Source organism: Eschrichtius robustus, chromosome 7 (genome assembly GCF_028021215.1).
Source record: "Eschrichtius robustus isolate mEscRob2 chromosome 7, mEscRob2.pri, whole genome shotgun sequence".
NCBI lineage: Eukaryota > Metazoa > Chordata > Mammalia > Artiodactyla > Eschrichtiidae > Eschrichtius > Eschrichtius robustus.
This window is the reverse complement of record NC_090830.1, coordinates 79584689-79606835: the sequence shown is the minus strand read 5'-3', so window position 1 is coordinate 79606835 and position 22147 is coordinate 79584689. Positions and strand designations below refer to the sequence as shown.

General features: G+C 41.8%; 1 protein-coding gene across 1 annotated transcript in view; it reads right to left on the bottom strand.

Annotated features, from left to right (window-relative positions):
- Positions 1 to 299: 299 nt before the first annotated feature.
- KAT6B (lysine acetyltransferase 6B) overlaps positions 300 to 22147 on the bottom strand; it is a 179872-nt gene continuing 158024 nt past the window's right edge. Inside the window, 5 exon segments of the mRNA XM_068547944.1 lie at positions 300 to 4129; positions 6796 to 7087; positions 9359 to 9688; positions 10277 to 10436; positions 10753 to 10984. Coding sequence (XP_068404045.1) covers positions 1587 to 4129; positions 6796 to 7087; positions 9359 to 9688; positions 10277 to 10436; positions 10753 to 10984 — 3557 coding nt within the window. The 3' untranslated portion in view covers positions 300 to 1586.

Sequence of the window (22147 nt, the reverse complement as noted above, 5' to 3'; positions counted from 1 at the left end):
TGGCATACAGAAGGTATGCACTAGCATAAAATAAACTTTCATGAAAAGCATTAAAATCCATTATAAATTAATTTATTAAATAGGTATTTGGTATATGTGATGGTTTTATTAGCTATTACTCTTATTTATTGCCAACCCCCTCCCACAAAGTCAAAACAAATCAGAAAATCTCTTAACTCCGATTTACACTAAATAATTTATTTTCCCAAAATGTGTATGTGTTCTGAGATGTGACACATGATACAGTTCAATTGGTCATTCTCTATCAATCATAATATGACAGGACACAAGAGGCTAAAAATGGCTCATCATAATTTATTTTATGTTAAAATGTACAGCTTTTTTTGTTTTTTTTGTTTTTGTTTTTGTTTTTTTTTGAAGTGACTGACTAAAAAGAGAACAGATAAATACAAGAGTGTCGCTGGCTCCTATTTTATACAAGGATTACGCCTCTCCTGCTTGGCCCTTACAGTCACCCTGTACAGGTACAAAGGCTACAAAAAAGGAAGCAATATAAACAGACACAAATAACTTTTTTGCTTTTTTACATGCGATTTGTAAGCTTAGTTTGAGCTATTCACAAGCTACTTCTCTATTTTTCCTTAAAAAATAACTCCAATATTTTATAAAGATAGAAAAATCTACAGATGGAATGAAAATGTAAAGTTAGAGGCATTTCCATAAAATAGCAACTTTACACCAAATTCACTATTTTTTTTTAAATCCTGCCAAGTATTTGGACATATATGAAATGTTTCAAAACCTGACAGATAAACACTGAGATATGCTTCATTCAATAAACAGAAGTCTGCATTTATAAAACAGAAAGCTGCCTTTTTTTCCCCAAAGAAATCTGTCACCAAAATGGAAAAGGGTCTCAACTTTACACCAAACATTTAGCAATAAAACCCTTTTGACTAACCAAATGGGAATAGCTTTTATAGCTCTTTACAGTTTTATAATTAACAAAAATATAGTTTTTTTTTAAACCCTCAAATTAGGGCACCCTAATCAAGGCAAAAAACTTAAGAAATGGCTTACCGTTAGCACAACACTTGTACAGTACTACAAAATGCACTGTCACTAACAAAGACATTAGCGGCATGCTGAAGTGTCACCTCAAACAAAATATACAATAACTGAAATGCTAAAGGCATTTACATGGAGTAGACGGGGAAGAAAAAAAAAACTCTAGGTTCAGTATTAAAACAGATAATTGGGGGTGGGCTGGGGCACGGGGCTTGATATCCACATTGTTTAATGGAAGCAGGCACAGCAAGTGGCTGCCTCCAAACTGTAGTCCAAAGAGAGGCCTTCCTTTGCAGAGAATTTCATATAAAAGTAACAGAAACAAAGGTACCAAAAAAGAAAAAGGAAAAAAGAAAAAAGAAAAAAGAAGAAAGAAAAACAACTTGTATAAGGCTTTCTGCTGCATACAGCTTTTTTTTTTTTTTTTTAAATAAATGGTGCCAACAAATGTTTTTGCATTCACACCAATTGCTGGTTTTGAAATCGTACTCTTCAAAGGTATTTGTGCAGATCAATCCGAGAGTGATGCCCAGGGGTCTTGTGACTGCCCATTTTGCCTACCTTCTCATGTAGGACCCATTGAGAGACTGTTTGGACATGCCCGGGTTCATGTAGCCATGATGCCCGGGGGCCGTGTACATCATGTTACTGTGGGGCGGGGTCTGCATTGGCTGCTGGGCATATGGCTGGGTTCCCATCATGCCCATCTGCATCTGCATAGGGTATTGGGGTGTTTGATTCATGTAGCCATGATTGCTGTGGTAGCCACTGTTCATCATCGGCTGGGACATGCTGTACCCATTCATGGCATTGAGAGTGTTCATGTTCATGTTCACAGAGTTGACATTGTAGGCTGGGGATGGCATCAAGTTCACACTCATGTTCATGCCTCTTTGCATCGTTAAAGTCCGTGCAGGACCCTGCATGGCTACAGTCTGGGAGCGCCCATAGATTTGCGACTGGTGGGTGGCGGCGGCTGGTGACAGAGATGCCGATTTGGTTCTCATGGAGACGTGGCCCTTGCTGGCAATCTGGGTTTGCAGTCTTTGGCTGTGGGAGATGCCAATATTTGATGCCGCCATGTTCCGTTGCAAAAGAGGCGGTGGCAGATTCATCGGAGGAGGAGTCAGGTTGGGGGGTGGGGTCATGGTAGCTTGTGCTTGGGGTCCCCCAGGGACGGAGTGTGGAGACTGAGAAAGCTGAACAAGCCCTGTGTTACTTAATGGTGTGGACAAAGAGGCACTGTTTGCATAGGAAGTTACAGCAGCGGAATGGCTGTAAGGCAATGAATGATCAATAAGTGTATTAGTTAACTGCTGTAGTTTGGCAAGGCTGAAGGTGGCTGACGGCTGTGGGTAATGCCCAGCCCCAAAATCACTCTGACCCATCCGTTCATATAAGCCAAGGCTGGCACTGCCGGTCTCGGGGATCTCAGCCAGCTGCATGGGCGGCGTGAAGTTAGCTGCCATGCTACACTGAGCCAGCTGCTGGCTGCTGCTTGGGGGCCTGTCCACCACGCAGCCTTGAGGAGACTTGACGCTGCAGGTCGGGGGAGAGCTGATGCTGGTCTGCTGCAGCATGCTGCAGCTCCCACTGATGTTGGACATCTGCTGGGTGACAGCGCAGCTGCTCTGTGTCAGACTGCTGGAGGTGAGGTTGCTATAGGAGCAGCTGTTCTGTGAAGAGCCGTTTCCACAAATGCTGCCACCACCCATCGTGGAATCATAGCTGCTGGGGTTCTCGTAGTTCTCAGTTGTACTCTCGATACTGCCCAGGTCACTAAACCCGCTGTCTACGACTTGCTGTGAGTGATCTGAAACGGATGGGACATCCATCATTGGACTGGTTTCCATGTTCTGCAAAGATGGCACTGAGATGGCATTTTGATCTGGGCTGATTTGGGCATAGCTGTTTTCCAGGGCAGGGACACTTGGGCTGTTGACAGAACGTACTGACTGGCTGGGGTGGGAATGGACGGATGAAACTGGGCTGCTGTGGTCTGACTGCTGGCAGTCGTCTAGAGCGGCGGCGACCTGTGGGCTTTGGTCTGCGTGGGTGTAGTTCTGTAGGCTTCTACAGGCCTCTTGAGTCTCGGCACAATCCTGAAAGGTATCGTCCTGTTCACTGTTCTCCTGGGTCAAGGACTGAACCGCCTGGACGGTCTCAGAGTCGATTTCCAAGGTTGCCGTGTTTCCCTCTTTGAACTCAGCATCTACTTCTTCACTGTTCTTTTGGTCCTGCTCCTGTGCCTGTTCTCCTGTGGGTTCCTCATCAGATTCAGGGGCAGTTTCAGTGGCTCCAGCAAGCTCCTTAGGTTCACTGTTACACGAAGCTGTAAGGTCAACGCCACAGTCCATTAGGACCTCTGGGTTTGAATGATTAGGCTGCACACTAAGGTCTAAAAAAGCCTCCTGGTTTTCCAGTACTTCTTTGAAGGCTTCTCTTGGGCGTTCTTCCTTCTCCGATTCGGCAGACTCCATGTGACTGTCATCTTCATCGTCTGCATCATGCCCCTCATTGTGAGATGGCTCTTCATCCTCTTCCTCCTCCTCTTCATGATCATCCAAACGCACAGGGTCTTCTTTGTCCGTGCAGACTTCGGGCTCCTCTCTTTCCTGACTTTTGGCACCACAGGGGTCTTTTTCTACATTTCCTTCTTCTTCCTCCTCCTCTTCCTCCTCCTCCTCCTCCTCCTCCTCCTCCTCCTCTTCCTCCTCGGGTTTGATTAGGTCGTCTTCAGGTTTTTCACCTGGCGATTTATTTGGACTTACAGGTGCACACGCTTCCTCCCTTCTGTTTTCGTCCCCAGGCAGCAGGGGTTCCACGGCTTCCTTGACCTCCTCCTCAGTCCTGGCGGGAGCGGGGCTGGTTTTGTCTGCTGGAGTCTCCTTCTGTTCTTCCACTGTTACCTGGTCATCGGGCTCCATGGGTGTTTCTGGCGGGGTGTACAAGTTCAGTTTAAATCCAGTCTTCCTCTCTTTGTTTGGTCTCCACTTAGATAGACCACGCTTTGTTCCTTTTGGCCACTGTTTGCACTTTAGAGGTTCAGGATTGTCTCTACTGGCTTCTTTCAAGTTATTTGCATCATCATCCATATTGTCTTAGTGAGGAGACAGAGAGAAAGAGAGAGGAAGGAAAATAAAATCTTAGAAAGCATCACCATGAACAACTTGAATTCATTTTTCTAAATAATTTAGCACATACTGCTTTCAATTTAGCATTTTAAGAGTTGATGCTAACGACACAGTCAAACCTAATACAGAATAATATTATGGTATAAATGGAGTAAATAACCTAGGCCTGGAAAACAATATATGGTGCACACACCACACACCTCCACACACAACCCACTCTTAACAGAAAGTTGTGCTTTTTATAGGAAGCACATGGATACAGGCCACTATAATAAACTTATGTGAGTTTGACAAACAAGATATTCTCTGATACAAAAGCCTGGAATTCCACAATGTGAAAAGAATCAATTTGAATATTTGCAAATTAGGAAATGCAGGGGAAAGGGTTAAAGTTAGCTCATATCCCAGTCACCACTGTACTGGAGAAATGAATAGAAGTCTAACTTGCATATTTATCCTGAGAAAGTGAACTTCAGCTTGTGGACATTTACTGGATTGAAATGGTCTCACATGGCATTATTTACTTTGATTTGAATGTTCTCTCTGGCATAAAAATAAACTATGTACCTCTGAAACAAATGAATAAATAACTAAATAACCAGAACATAAATACATCTGTAATCTACTCCAGGATCACCATTTCTGGATGACACAAACTATAATGTAATTACCATGAAATTATTGAACATTTAAAATACAGGTATTCTTTTTATCACTAATTCTATCCACATTGCATTTTGGATCAATGTGCAAATGTATGGTTTGAATATTAAATAAGAAACAAACCATAACTGTCAAGTTCATTTTAGCTCAGCTAACCTTATTTTTACTGTACCTATATGCACATATGAATATAAATATGTAAATATATATATTATAAATATATTTATATAAATATAAGCAAGCAAACAAGTAAATATATGAATAAATACAAATATAAAACACCCAAGTCTTAAGATCTTTATAAAATTAAAGATTATACTGATCTCCTAGAGGGGTCAATTTAAAGGAAAAGCTTCACAAAGAGAAATAGCCTTATTAGAAACACTATTTTGGAGAACAAAAACAAGATCTAATAATCAGTGTGGAACAGAGATCCCGTTTGCCAGATTGGATATCTAATCCAGTCAGTGCAGAACAGGGTAAGCTCTTAGCTCATTTATGTAATAAAAGGATTACACGTAAACTTACCTGAATGTATTACATTCAAATTGGCTAGCTGAAAAGATACGGTGCTGTAGACTGATTCCTTCAGAAGTGCAAAGTACAATCTCCAGTTAATAGACATCTCACTATGTTCGTATGTCTATACGTATGGACAGGCAACAGGCATGCCAATGACCCCGGATTCCACATTCTTATTCCACGTGCTACTAGACCTATCAGCGTTTGTAGGAAACCCCTCTAAGTCAGAAGATGAGTTTTCCAATAATTATTTTTTAAGAAAGAAGATCCTGAAAGGAATCAGGTATAATATGGCAACCTGGAATTTTTAAAGGCAAGTGGCACAAAGTGGAGCATGAAGGCAGTGATGATTCACGTACCGGCTCCCGAGAAGACAGCTAAGAAGCAGAACTAAGGCTCAAATTCCACACCAAAAAAATGGCCTCTCTCTGCAGTTGTTTTCGTATGTGTATTTGTTTAAGGAAACTAACAAACAAGGCTTGGTTCCTCTATACCCAGGGTGAAATGTCACTGCCTCAGCGAAGTATGTATGTGGCAACAGTATTCTTGTTAGTTAAGAAAGTCAAGGAGCTGCTTGCTCATGTTCTTAAAACTGTGGCTTTTCAAAGGCAAGAGTGATAACCTGTGGTTTCCAGGGACGTGAGATGGCCTGTTCTCTAGACTGAAATAAAGTAAGGTTTTGAATAGAGTCGTTTCCACTGTAGAGTACAGACTGTCCCACAAATCCTCATGATTGAGCTGGGAGCTCAAGTTCCCAGCCTGACAGGCAAGGGATGGTTTCTTTTAAATAGGGCATCAAAGAGGAGTCAGTGGTGTTTAATATTTTTTTTAGAGGATGGGGTGGGGCGTCCCTGCCAATAGCAACTGTAAAACAGTAATTTGAAAGGAAGGATAATCTCTTGATTTCCACATTATCCTATATTATCAAAGCTAATAGTGATGGTGTGGGTAGGTTTTAGATGGTTCTTGATAAGAACATATACAAAGACACCACTGATTATAGGATACATCATCAATTTACTAATATTTGTTTTTCAGGAAAAAAGAAACGGCTGCATTCAGTGCTCACATCAATAATAATATATACCCTGATTTCAGAAATGTTAAATGTGAAAACAAGTACATATTAGAATCAAGGAATTGCAATGTGTTTCTTATTGACAGACTTCAAAATTTTTGAGGATAAGCCAATTTCTGGAAAGTAAGATGAACCCACCTAGAGGGATGTTCTGGTCTATGTTAAACTTCTAAAGTTGTTGAAGATAAAAATCCAATTCCAGGAAGAAGGGATAGAACCTTTTATGAATGAGAAAGGACAGATGAGCACTTATTTCTGGTGGGTCGGTACAGCCTCAGAAATGCCTTTGGGTAGAATTCAGGTGCCTGCTTTTTGGCAATAATAGACAGATATTCACAAGGGTAAGGTTTTTATAATTCCTCCACTTACTTCTACAAGGGTCAGCATTCTTAAAGCAATGATTGTCTTTTCCTTCCTCTTCCTCTGTCTGTCTTTTCTTCCCAGGCTGATGTTGGAATGCTTTTCTCAGCACTGGCTTCCCGCCATCCTCCTCTACTTCAATCTCACAGGTAGGCTCCAGCTGTGGCATTGGCCTCTCTTCGTCTGAGTTGTCAAAGGGCTCGTTCAGTACTTCTGTCGTCTCTGAAATGGTCTCAGTTGTTACACTGCTGTTGATCCTTCTGCGTTTACGACCCCTTTTCTTCTTTAGCACAAAAGGCCTCTGAAATTAATGCCAAACATAATACATCAGAGCTCATGAGAAATTACAGTGTTGAGTCGATATGCAGCAAACATGTACTGAACGCGTGTCTGAGACCCTTACACGTAAAAACTTCTGTAATGTCTTTGTACTTAACCTTCCATTTGATGTTTAACATCCCTCTCGGGCTCCTACTACAGAGGCAAGTGCTTTCCAAATAAAACAACTGTTTACTCAAGCAGATGCTTTGAGAGGGAACATCCTAGCAGCTGAACTGTAGATTTTAAAAGCTAAGGTTTGCTTTTCTAGCATATATTTTCCAGTAGTACCTGCTGGCTTCAAAATCCCGTATATCATAGTGATTAAGTCATCATGGACACCAATGTTTCTATAATCGTTTCAACAATCAACTAGCCACTGGGTCACGCATTTTAATACTTGATAACTGTTCAAGGAGCACCTACTATGTGCAAAGCACTGTAAGATATATGATGGTGTACAAGACTAGCCTACTTGTTCCCCATTTCATAGGACGTCAGGAATGATGCAAAAGAAGAAAGGGTACTTGAAGAAAGAATTACTCTGTTTACAATGTTAGAGTCATGTATTGGTGGCTGCAGGGATATCACTGATAATTCTACTTTTTTTCTTTTTTTGGCCGTTCCGCGAGGCTTGTGGGATCTTAGCCCCTGGCAGTGGAAGCGCGCAGTCCTAACCACTGGACCGCCAGGGAATTCCCCAAAATATTTTAACATAGATGGCATCTAAAGAAAATCTAAAGACATGTGGAAAGTGTCTTATTTACATAAGATATAAATTTTTTTTTCTAATTGTTCTACAGGTTGGCACAAATGACTCTCCATAATTGCAAATATAAAATGCTTTTTTTTTTTCCAAGCAAAAAGTACTCAATGATACAAAATTCAAATATAAGAAGAATAGGCAGATTTGCTGCTAAGATGTAATCTGTCAATAATGGGTCTGAAAAATTACTGAAAATACATTGCAAAGAAGGGTTCAGTATGCTTGGTTAAAACTCAAACTCTAAGTAAAATGTATCCTCCAAGAATTATCGTGTCTCACATTTTTAACTGTCTGAATGTTCACTGAAGTGCACATATAAATCCTGATAGTCACATTCTGTAATTTAACACTTAAAATTATTCATCCCCCCAGCTGGCCTGCTCTCTCCCTAATCCATTAGAATTTTCCCAAACATAAGTATAGCCAATATACAGAACTGGTTTTCTTTAGGTTGAGTCCATTTATATGACAGTAGGCATTTATCATGCCTTGGATAATTCTGGTTTTTTATGTTTTTAAAACAAATTTCTTTTGTTGTATACATAATGCATGAATACATTTTCCTTGTAAGAAATCAAAATATTATTCATAAGCCTAAAGTCCACTCTATGGGATGCTCCTTTCTAGCACCTCCCCACAGCTGCCCTTCCACTAGAAGATTGCCAGGCTTAGATAAAGGCACGCCAAGCTGGGAGTCAGAACAGCAGGTTCTTTGACAGACACCACATAGGGTGGCCTTGGGGCACAGCCTTAACTTGCTCTGTCACTATTAGTCTTGGCTATCCTACAGTGTCTGGTCCCTCTCTATGTCACAGATAGATACTAAAGACAAAGATATCAGCTCTGGGTTGAGCAGTTACCTAAAGACAAAATCAATTTTTTACTTTCTGCACAGGGTATGTGTATCTAGAGAAACCACCAGGCTACTAAGATATGAGACATTTCAGTAATGTGTACTTGCATAAAGCAAAATAGCATTAAACTGAAGGGCTTAAAATACCTTCTAACAATTCTATGCCAAGAACAAGAAATAGCATCAGGAGTGCTGGGCTTGGAGTCTGAGCACTCATCTGGTTCTGCCTCCATCTCTAAAGAGTTGTGTGACCTTGGACAAGTCTCCTATCCTCTCTGGGCCTTGGTGTTTTCATCAAAATTCACTGAAGTGTGGTTTAAGTGCTCCCCTGGGCCCTTTTCTGTTCCCATAGCCTGATTTACTCCAGTCCCATGAACCAGCAGGTGGCAGTAACTACCAGACTAGCAAGCCTGCCTGTCCCTGGTTTCCTGTCACAGCATTAACAAACCACAAAGAATAAACACAATCATGACTGTAAGCTAAACGATGAGGATACATGATCAGTGGGACTGGATACAAATAAACTACATCTAAAGAATGGAGAGTGAAACAAATACTAATAGACAGAATGTTTGCAATGATAAATAACATGTGATTGAAACTGACTTGGACGGAAAATCTAAACAGACACATACCTTTCTCTTTATGGCAACTGACTGTGGTTTAGTCAACCTTGGAGGAGAGCTTTGAATATTTTCTTCTTCTTCTTCCTCCTCCTCCTCCTCTTCCTCCTCTTCCTCTTCCTCCTCCTCCTCTTCCTCCTCTTCCTCTTCCTCTTCACTGCTCTCTTTAGACAGCTCCATTAGCTGCCCTCGCTCCCCTGCCACTGGCCGGCTCTCCGGGGAATGCAAATATTTATTTTTCGATTGTACTTTTGCAGGTGATTGCCTACTGTTAGCTCTAGATGACAGGATTTCTTGCTCCTCCTTTTCCCAGCAGCTAGCTTGTTCCATTAGCCGCTCAGCCTAAGGGGGGAGGGTAAAAATAGCGGGCTAGTGAGAGGGCAGTTACACAGCCAGAGCCTCTAAGGATCAAAGGCAAAGGATCTCTAAGTCATTTCTGATCAGGATAGTCAGCCAGCCAAGCAGCATTCCAGCTGCATCATCTCAGAATTCTTTTGCATCAGTTAGGATAACAAATCAAAGAAGATTGGGTTTCATGGGATATTTAGCAGTATTAATGATGCAGCGAATTGGTTTGAGTCCTTTATCACTACATTACATGCTCACTGGCATGGAGCACTTTAAGCAAGTTCATAAACACAAAGAATCGATTGACATTGCAGCCTTGGAGCTCAGCACCAAATTTGATCTGATTACATGCTGTCAGTAGTGAAAAATGCTGCTTTGTGATCAATGATAAATGTTTCATTTTTCATACTCAATAAAATTATCATGTCTTACCATGCAACCTCAGTTAGGCTAAATTAGTGCCATATCATTTCACGAGCTCTCTAGATAACCAAGCTTTTGACAATGATGTTAATGACTTTCTTAGCTTCAGAATGCTACAAGATTGAAGTTACACAACTTAGGCTGATGAAGCCAAATTACCTCTTTTTCAGCTTCTCGTTCTTCTTCAGAAACTGCAGCATTAGAAATTAAGATTGGGGTCCACCTCAGACTCTCTGGATCAAGCTCATTGGTCCGGGAACAGGTTTTCAACTTTTCCATGTGGCCCAATATCAACTTTTCCCGTCTAATGATGACAAATCTGTAATGTGAGGAGGCAGAACAAAGTGCAATCAACAGCTGAAATTTCATTTCACCTTCACATATTGATGTATGCTAGCACTAATATTACCTGGGTTAGGAAAAGCCAGAAAGCTCATCAATGAAAGGATACAGCAAATTGAAATCTGGCCAGCAAAAAAGGGTCATTTCCTGTTTTCTTTTTAGGAGAAAGGTTTTGATAATACCGTTGGGGAACCTCTTATCTTTAACTGGAATGAAGCCACCTAACTTTAGGGACCCTTTCTTACGTAAGATGCTTAAGAGGCAGCCGGGTCGCCCAGGGCACCAGTACTCACCTGCCGTCCCTCTTGTCAATCATGTGGAGGTGCTGCAGAGTGGTGGCGATGTCATGTGGGCACATGCCCGTAGCTCTGCTGATGGCCTTGATGCTGATGTGCCGCTCATGGTGGTGGTAGAGATATTCTAAGATGACACTCTTCCAGTAGGCCAGGTAGGAGAGACGGCCCAGATCAGAGAGTGGCTTTTCAGGAGATCCTGCTTGGCCTTCTCTTCTAGAAAGCAAATAGCCTAGGGCAGAAAAAGCAAAAGTGGACCTCACTGTGGTGTTTTCAGACATTGGAACAGGGGCCACTTGAAATAATATAAGTAGCAACAAGGTAAAAACATCACATCAGAGAAATGCATTAATTTTATGTATAGTCTCTTCCCAGCTACAGTGATTTGATCTCCACGAAGTTTATGCTCCTGAATCTTTTATAGCAGCCCTGTAAGTCAATTCACGTAGCTGGTGGCAGCATTCCAGACATACACTGTGGCATATTTAACGAAGCTAAGGTTGAACACATTACTTCTGATAAGTCTCAACGTCCAAGTGCCCCAGCTTTAGATCCTTTCAAAAACTAAATGTCAGGCACTCACTCAGAAATCCTGTCGAGGGACCACCCCAAACATTAATGGGCGAGTTGTTTTTCACAGGAAGGACCGAATGACCCTTTGACAGCTGGGTCTTAATAAAAGAGAAGGGCCTCTGTTGACTGAGATCCTATATTGCTTGTTACATTTAACTAGCGGCTGATCTGAAGCTTTGTTTTAGGACTAATAAAAGAATGTCTTTTAAGTCAACTGCTGCAACTCATACCAGCTCCACTAGCTCTATTTTCACCTCTTTCATGGAAATTAATTTATAATCCAACAGTTGCTTCTACAGATTAAAGCAAAACAACCTCCTTAAGACACACAGTTTCATGTGAACTCAGAAAAGCCCTGAGCACGGTAAGCTTTTGAACGCGCACTCGACAGCATTGCTGTGAAGGTTCCTTGGCAGAGGAAGTTTAAAATGAGAAAAACTTTAAACCCACTTGAAGGTAATGAATGAAAGCTGGCGGCTGTCTCGGTAATTAAGAGCCACTTATGGAGTAGAGAAGAAATGTTATAAACTAATGATGTCTACCTTGCTCTAATTATCTATTTCAACAGCCTCACCTTCATCAACTTCCTAAATTTAAACAAACATCAACCACATACAGTAGGTGGCAGCAATTACAAAATCATGCTGCTCTGTAAACCACCCAAATCTTCAGCATTTTTCTTCTTTATCTACATTTTCAAAATGGCCGCATTTTCAAGAATTTTCTCAATTTTGGATTTTTTGTTAGAAGAAATCAATGCCTCTGATGCATTTTCCTGCCTCTCAGAATCACTGTAAATGCAAAAATATAGAACAAGAAATTCACTCTGACCCTGGAGGGGTATAACCACAACATTTTGCATTTTGATGGTTTTAATCTGAACGCTATTATAAAGGATAGGCATATATTTAACTTTAGGTTTTGTTGAAGTCTTTTTGACTTGTCTCTTTAACTCATGTTTAAGTGCAAAGTATTTGATTGAATGCAAACAAGCACCACAAAACTTGACAGTCAAACCACTGTCGACACGTCATTCGGCTGCACACCACGGCTTTCAAGAGCAGTATGTCAGGAATGCTAACGCTGACGGCCACTGTGCAGAATCCAGCCCAGATCGTGCCCCGTCAATGTGGGGAAGAGCTCTCTGTCACCAGAGTACAAAGCGTGCCCAAACTTCAGAACACAGATAACTGGCACATCTGCCACCTGCCCCCTAAGTGCCTGGCACATGCTGAGAAATTTACTCCGTCGGCTGGAGGTCCCAGCTCTGTACTTCTGGGGCAGCGGGTTGGGGGGGAGGGGAGGGGAAAAGAGCCACAGTATCGCGGATATGGGACCATCCACTTTTGTCCAAGAGACCCTGCCATTAAAAGTCTCCTGCAGTGACTGTGAAATTCCCTAGTCCCTCGTTGGTTCTTATCTGAACCCCACAGTTGGGGACAGAAAGCCCCCCTGCCACCACCCCAGCCCAGCAGAAAAAAATCTCTGTACAACCAAAGTGGTCAGAAGGTAGTATGTGCCCTCCCTACCTTATGTCCCCACTGTGATGAGCAACCTTACCCAGGAAGCACATGTATTTCTTTGTTCTGTCTTCTCTTCCCACAAGCCCTACACTGGGCTAAGAGAAAGCAGCCAGAATCCCTCCCAAAGGTAGTTTACACAGTGCAAGCTTTTACACCCTGAGGTAGTAGCATATACCTTCTCAGGGCCTGAGACCAGATGGGTTAGGCCACTGGAACTCTCAGGCAACCTGGGGTCTGTGGAGAGAGAGCATCTAGGCATGGACCTTCCGGCACCTGCTGCTCCCACCGTGTTAAGTGGCTGTCTCCTGGGACACTCCCTTGGACACAGTCCGTGGTCTGTGACTGAGCCCCAGCGAGCCCACGTACACAGAGCCCACCAGACATTGACAGCGAACACATCTGTACTGCGCTAGCGAAGGCTGCAAAGGCTACCGACACCTGCCAGGAAGTGATACTTTCTTGGATGCAGGAGAGGAAAAACTGCAAACCCAAACTCCAGCCAGAAAACATCAAGCAGGTTTTCAGGGATGATGGGCACCAACATTACAGACCACACAACGCCACTGTCCGAAGGCATCATTGCACTGCCTGCAGTTAGTTTTCCCTTCTCCTCTCGGACTCACGAGCCCCTCAAGGAGCTTACACCAGTGGAAGGAACTTACACTTATGCTAAGAGCCATTTGTAAGCCCACGAAGTCTCCTCCTGAAGGAGAAATTTTTGGTTTAAATGGAATCCATTTCTACAACCAAAATGACCAAGGACAAATTTCTGGTTCCTTACGAGTTAACTGAAATCACTGGTAATATGTTAAAATATGTACAGTAGCTTAGCAGGAAAAGTTGTGCTATGTCTCCTCTACTCCATTTGTGCACGAGGTTGATGTAATACATGATTTAAATTTTACCTGCAGCAGGCACTTGTCCTCAAAAAAGCTGTAGCTGGTGGAGCTTCATGACTTGACCTCCATAACATGGAATGTTTTAAATAATGAATTTCTTGCCATCTTTTGTTTCCTTCTACTTTTTCTAGGCTCCTTAAATCATCATTACTATAGAGCCCATTGACAGAATAATTTTTGGCAAGAACATTTACTTATTGAGTGATTATAGAGATGTGGTGCTTTAAGTTACAGCTCTTAAATTTAACTTACCAAAAAGATTCCAAATAATTGATCTAAGATGCAGGGAAATAAAAAGCACTTATCTTGGAAGCCGGTGTATTATCCTGAAGCATCTGAAACAAGTACAATACACCCCTGGTGAATAGATTCCCGTGGTGCTCTAACACCTTTCCTTAACTCAGGATACTTTCAATCAGAAAACCTGAACTACCCCTGGGGAAACCTGGCTGTTCAGACTGGAAACAGTGATGTTTGGAGGACAAATCCCAGTAGCTGCAGTATAATTAATCGCTGGTGAAATTATTCCCTTTAAATTGTCTGTGAGCCAGAGGTGCTGGTGAATAGCACTTACTCTGTGATCAGGAGACTTGCAACTGAAAGCTGACTGGCCCGTATACCCTTCATCCACATCAACTATCTTGATTACTATCTCGAGGAAACTAGCTGCTTCTTTTGCTTCACTGGAACTACTTACCCAAAGGAAAGTGAGGTCTGAGTTTCAGTGTATGGACCACACACTATATTCAAAAGATTATCAAGGTATTTGCTTACAGGGAAAGTAAGAACAAGGTGATGTCTGCAAAAACGTAAACGTTTCTAGGCTGTACTGCATGGGACCCAAATTTAACCTCACCTCTGTTAAGGCTGACCTACTTGTAGTAAGATAATCAGTCCTCACGTTAACTACCTCTGACCTCTAATGTTTGAAATGGTTAACTCTCTCGTAGGGGTCGGAAAAAAAGTGGTAGAAAGTTGCCTTCCTGTAGTCAGATCCATTAGGATAAGGAAGGAACTATCTGGACAAGGTCACGATTTGTTTTCGCAGCCTAAATTCCCAAATTAACTGAACTCCCAGCATATTAAATGCAAGGTTAACCCTTGCTTAATATGAAACATTCCTTCCTTTTAAACAAGTAATATTTTAAGAATATTAGACTAGACCAGAGTGGAATAATGTTCTTCAGCAAGGGGGTAGGCACAGGTAAGGATTTTCCTCCCAAAGGCAGCCACCCTCACCCTTGCACACCTTTTTCTTCTACCACCTGGAGCCAAACCATATGAACTTCCTCAAAGACAAAAGGGCAGACTTTGGCAAGGTACTCCCAAATCCCATCTGTCTGGATTATATGGCTTTGGAGTAACTAGCTGCTTTTAGGGAAAAAATTATCTTCAAGGATTATACACTTTTCATCGGACACCTGTTTAGCTCAGCAAACCCTGCTGAAGGGTTCTTATCAGTAGTCAGCACTGGGTTTGCAAGCCTGGGAACTAACAGCAGGCCAGGGATTCATGGCCGCTCTCAATCAGAGGAAATCCAATGGCTCTAACCATGTATCTCATGACTGGGGACGGAAATTCACTGGTCCACGCTCATCTGTTACTGGTTTCTGGGGTTAAGCAGCTCTGTGGCCAAGTGGACAAATGGCATGTTATCAGTTTAAAAAGTGGAGATAAATGAATTTCACAGGCTATTTATGTCTCCTCACTGAAATTTTGTGGTGATTTTGCAATTAGTAAAGAAGGAAGCTGAACCTTAGCCTTCCTACTGTTTTAAGAGAATAGGGGTATTCTAAATGATCTGGGACCTGCCTGAATTCTTACTGCTTTCCATTTATTAAAAGATACAGATGCGTCCCCAGTAAAATAGGAAATTTTGAATTTTTGAGATATTTTGTATTTTAAGAGCTTGGTTTTGAAAATGTGAAAGTTTAAGACATCGCTCCCATAATTATATGGGCTTGATGTAATTATGTAACAACTTGAATAAACACTGCTTGGCTTCTCAGTCTACTGTCTACAGACCAGTGGTTTTCAGAGCATGGTACCAGACCAACAGTATCAGCATCACCTGGGAACTTGTTAGAACTGCAAATTCTCAGGCCTATGAATCAGAACTTTTGGGGGCAGAACCCAGTGCCCGGTCTTTAACAAGCCCTCCAGGTGATTCTGATGCACACGAGTTTGAGGACCATAAACTCTGCTGTGGGGCTGCTGACTTTGATGGGGATGTGAAAACCGCCTTGTGCAGTAGGAGAGCCAATGAAGAGACAGTGGGACTGAAGAATCTCAGGTGAGGAGACCTCACCCAGATCCTTGGTGGTAGAGAATTGGGGACAGGAATCTCCAAAGCCCCGCCATACTGAAATTCAGCCAGGGTCACTGAGTCGCCGAGTGCCTTTGTCCATAGCTTCTATGCCTATGCTTCTCAACCTTCACTATGCAAACAATCACCTCTTGTTACAACTGGTTTCTGATTTGGTAGGTGTGCGGTGGGGCCCGAGATTCTGCATTTCTAACAAGCTCCTATACCATGAACCACACTTGAAGAGCAAGGGTTTATACATTAAATCAGTGATTCTCAAACTTTTGGGTCTCAGGATCTCTTTACATTAAAAACAAGTTGTTTAAGAGCTTCTGTTTATAAGGGCTATAGATATTAATTTTAGAGAGAAATGTGACAAATATTTATTTATTCATTCATTCAAAAAAAAAAAAAACACACCCCATAAACCCATTATGTGTTAACATGATTTTCTAAAATACAAAACAAAACAAAAAAAATAGTGAGAAGAGTGGCACAGTTTCACATTTTTCCAAACTCTCACACAACTGGCTTAAGAGAAAACAGCTAGATTCTCATATCTGTTTTGGTATTCAATCTGTTGTGATATCACAGGTCATGAAATTCTTGACAACTCCACTGAACGCTCGCGGGAGAATGAGAGTGAAAAGGACAAATAGTATCTTACTATTACTTTGAAAATAGTTATCTTGCAGATTCCCTGAAAGGGCCTTAGGGATTCCCCAGGGGTCCCTTGACCATACTTTGAGACCATCTGCATTAAATGAAAGATGAGAAGAATTTTTAAAAGATGGGCAACAAGGCCACAAGTATTTTAAAACAATATGGCACTTACTGAATACAGCATAACAGAGCATAAGAGGCACTACAGGTTGGTTAAGGGCAAGGGTTCTAGAGCTAGACTGCCTGCAACGTAATCCAGGGTCTGCGTGTACCAGCTATGTGGCTTTGGGCAAGTTATTTAATCTCTTGTACGGATCCCTCATCCATACAATGTGGAGAGTAATCATACTGATCACTTAGGGTTGTCATAATAATTAAATGAATTAATACAAAGCACGTAGAACAGTGCTTGGCATATTACAGAAACCCTATATGAGTGTTAGCTACTATTATTATTCAACATATTGAATGAATAAAATCTCAAGGTGATCATTTGGTGACTAGATATCCTTACTGTAGGGGAAATAAAATTTGGACAGAAGGAGGAGACAGACTGCTGTATGGAGTCAGACTGAGAAGAGCTACTTCTCCTTTTTCCTACTTTTGCCTGAGACGCCTGAAAACCATTCCACCCACCCTACTGCCTCAGACAGTTCTCCTCCCACCCCCACCCCCATCTAACCACCCAAATATAAATTTAATTAAAGGAAGAAGCTATGAAAAAGCAAACAAACAAACATATTCTGCCTCGAGGAACGATCTTAAGAAACTGGCGGCTGAAAGCTCCCAGCAAGCACAGTTCTATGCTCCCTAAATTCCCTTTGGCCCTTAAGTCCTTAACTTCAAGGACTACCCTCAGGAAACAGCAAGCCTATCAAACCACAATAACAATGATGGCTGGAGGGCTTTAGCAGAACCCAGGGACGGTCCCAGGACAGATGAAACAAAGACCCAAATGTTCTAGAAGACCCAAGTGTGTCCCTGGGAAAATGGCCTGAGCCAGTGAAACCCAGAGAATGGAAACAGCAAGTCTCTGGAGAAGGAGGGCTGGCTGCCCTGGGTCACAAGCCCCCCTTTATTTTGTTTTTATTTTTTACTTTTTTTAACATCTTTATTGGAGTATAATTGCTTTACAATGGTGTGTTAGTTTCTGCTGTATCACAAAGTGAATCAGCTATATGTATACATACATCCCCATATCTCCTCCCTCTTGAGCCCCCCTCCCACCCTCCCTGTCCCACCCCTCTAGGTGGTCACAAAGCACCGAGCTGATCTCCCTGTGCTACGTGGCTGCTTCCCACTAGCTATTTTACGTTTGGTAGTGTATGTATGTCCATGTCACTCTCTCACTTCGTCCCATCTTACCCTTCCCCCTCCCCGTGTCCTCAAGTCCATTCTCTAGTAGGTCTGCGTCTTTATTCCTGTCCTGCCCCTAGGTTCTTCAGAACCATTTTTTTTTTTTTTTTTTTTAGATTCCATATATATGTGTTAGCATACGGTATTTGTTTTTCTCTTTCTGACTTACTTCACTCTGTGTGACAGACTCTAGGTCCACCCACCTCACTACAAATAACTCAATTTCGTTTCTTTTTATGTAAGTCGTCCTTTAAAATCTCCCTTCTCAAAGATCCCACCAGCTCCTCCGCAGACTGCTCTGGTGCTGGGCTCTCCCTCAGTCACGCAGTGGGGCCACTGGTCTTTCTTACTGAACACCCCCGCCTCTCTCCCAAGTCTAGTGGAAGAAGAATGAGGGGAAGCTGTATGATTGGGGCATGATGCCCCTGCTACGCTGTGTGTGTGCGTGCACGCGTGTGCGTGCAAGCCTACAAGACCATGCTGGAATTTACCAGATGAGTTCCAGGATTCTGTGAGCGGGCATGGCCTCTCTTGAAGGGGGTGGTCATTCTGTGTCAGTCACTCAGGGAAAAGGTAGGTATTGATATGAACTCACGAAAACAAACTCATAAGCAGGGCATCAGGAGGCAGGAGAGGGGACTCTCCTCCCTCTGTGGTGCCCTTGTGTTGAGGAGGGTGAACATCTGTGAATGAGTTCCTAAGTTGGGGGTGACCAGGGCTAGAGACAGACCCCTGTGAGACAGCCACAGGCCAAAGATGAGTTAATGGTGTTCTATAACCGATAATCTACCTGAGTGAGACTGCATCGCTTTATTTCTCCTTTTTCTATCTTCTGGTCTAGCCCAATGGTTCTCAACCCTGGCTGCACACCAGAATCACTCAAGGCCTTTAAAAATCTACAGATGTCCGTATCCCACCCAGTCTCAACTCTTGCCTCTCAAGCCACTCTGGTCTCAGATGTATTAGGGGGTATATTAGGCAAAGGGTCTTGGGGACTATACCTTGGCCAGAATATTAAGTTGGGGTGCAACACCAATCCCACTTCTCCATTTCTGTCTCCCCAAATGGCTGTGGTTATAGCAAGTAGAAGGTGAATCTTGGGCAAAACAGAGACATCTAAGAGTTGAGGCCAGGGAGGAGAGGGTCACTTGGCAGAGAGCTCTGTGATAGACTTCACAGAAGCTTCACTTATTTAAACATCTAACTGAGAAACATTTGTTTATGTATGGCATGTCACCACACCAGCAAGGTCCTGGTCTGGTGTCTTACAACAATACAATTTTTCTTTCTAAGAAGATGATCATGTATGAAGTAGATTCAGTCTCTCAATTTTCTTGTTAGGAAAATGAGGCACCTCTGACAGGATAAAATGATCAGGGAATGAGAGATGTTACACTTTGTCAGTATCACTTATTCCTAAACTAAAATCATTTGGGGAAGGCAAGAATTTTAAAAAATATCTTTCCTTAAATATATTTGGGAAGTAACCAGATTCTTTATGAGGCCCTTGCCTATTGCAAATTAAGTAAAGCTCTGACTCATCACTCAGAGGCACCTCTGGTTAGGTAACAGCAATACAGTACGGGTACCATGACCTCTGAAGTGACAGAAATTAGAAAGACATGTCAGAAGAATGCCCTCCTCTTTGACCTTTTATAGGTTTCCACAGTTCAAACCACTTTTAAATTCTGGAAAGTTTTGGGAAAAACAAATTTACCCCCCAAAATTTTTTTACGATGAAGTAATTCGGCATTTAAAAATTATGTCCTTTCTTGTAAATAGGCAAAGGTCCACATTGGAGATTCAATCTGAAAAACTATTTCAGAAACTAATTTCTTCCAAGTTGAAACCTGGATAAAATTTTCATATTTAAGTTACAAAATCCTGGTAACAAGAATTTATCTTTGAACAGTTACAACATTTTAAATACTGCATCAAACCCATACACACTTCAAATAAAGCATCTCCTCTGAGCAAGTAACTGTATGTACTCATAATACTTCACCTGTGAGACCATTCTCCTGTAAAACATTACAACTGAACTCTCCTTTAAGTAAAGTACTAAAACCAAAAACTAGAGTTTCTTTTGACCACTGAGGTTCTGTGGTTCTGGGGGGGTAGCTGAGATAGTTCATTGTCTGGTCTAATCCTCCCGGCCGACCGAGGAGGGGGCCTTTAAACCAATGTGGACACTGGCCACTGATTTCAGACCAAGTTTGGAGATAAGACAGTTAGAAGAGCAACTTGCCTTTCCATTTGCTCTCCCACAACTCCCCTAAAATACTGTGTGTGTGTGTGTGTGTGTGTGTGTGTGTGTGTGTGTGTATTTACCTGCTAATCCTGGGTGATAAGCTTTCACACGGCAAACACAAGAATACAGCAAGACTGAAGAAAGAAAAAAGTGGGAAGAGAAATCTCTCTAAAATTTTTCTTTGTTTTCAAAGTACATTTCAAAAGGGATTTGTCAGTCTTTGAGACAACTTTCTAAAATCAAAGCACGGCCTATCTCTCAATCTGATTGATCAACTAATGCTGAAAATGTAAGGCAGAGAAACTATCTCTAGTTGTCCTCAGGTCATCTAGACAAACAGTCCTATTCCACTGGTCTACAGAAGTCGAAAACTTCTCTTTTCATTTATTTTTTATTTATCTCCTATAAGCTTTCAAACAGGATTCGAGGTAAAAAGCCTCTGGCAATAAATTGGTATCCCCACAGGGTTACTGATGAGCCCATTCTGACAGATGCGTAGGCTTCGGGGGGTGGGGTAGGGAGCTGGGCTGGGGTGAGGTATTCAGTCAAGTGACTGGCTGGTTTGCCAGTGGACTTGGTATCATGTAGGTATCTAGCCTTTAATCCTATAGGGATCTTAAAGCCCAAACTGGCTACAGTCAGATGTTAGCTGTTGGAAAAACAAAAACCTATGCAATATCATCACCAGCAGTATGAAAAGACATCAGTTTTTACCCCTTCAGTTAGTGGGTGATACCTTTCTCGAAGTCCACTGTTTAGATTGGCTCCCTAATTCTAGCAGTACTTAGAGCTGAGACTTCAGTAACAATATATTAATATTACCCCCCATAAGCCTTTATACTCTGTGGTCACTGTTAATCAAAGAATGTCCATCCAACTTTCCAAGCGTTGGGATGGTTTAGCAGTGCGTTTAGCAGCTGAGCACCCACTGCGTTCTAGGCACTTTTCTAGTTAAGTTGTAGACAGACACTCCATTTTCCAAATTTAATAAGCAAAAAAGCTCTGGGAGTTTAATTTGTTAACCAGTATGCAACTGTTGAACACAAGAACCACAAACTACATAAATAACAGGAACTCAAATAGACATGTTAACAGCTAAAGTTCATTTTTAAGAATCAATTCAATATGCTACATGCAAGCAATCAATTACACTGCAATCATCATTTACAAATCAAACTATGATGTGGATACTCCTGGGGGTATATACAACTAGGTGGAACTATGTGATTAAGGACGAACAGATTGAAACTGTAAATTATATAACTGTCTCTTGTAATTACCCTGCTTGAGAACCAAAAGAAACTTCCTGTATAATTTTGCAGGAGAATGTGGATCGAGATACAGAATCGCTTTTTATTTGGTTTTAACCCTTCAACGGCTATTTAATTATGTGTGATGAGGTCAAAGAAAGTTTATGCTTAATTTATGAAAAGTTGGCAGGGAGGTATTTCAAAGTGATCCTCTGAAAAGCTCCAGATTATTCACGAAAACTGAGGATTTCTCTTCCTTTTCAAGAAAGATTTATCTAAATTATTTGGTAAAATAAACAACATTTAAAACAAATTCACAGGCATCATTCATTTTATTTCCTCTCTAAAAACATTCTTTATGGTCTGCAAGTTTTTAACTGGATGTAACTGAAAGCTGCAGGGGTAGAAGGCTGTCAGAGCCCTCAGACGCGTTTTCTGCTTTGGTAGGAAAAAAAATCTCATTAGCTTCCTTAAATCATGGGGAAAAGCTCCAACACTGGGCAAACCACAGGGCAGGACTTCTAATCTATGAACAGAGAATCATCTGCTTCTTAAGAAGGAGGAAGCCTGTTTTT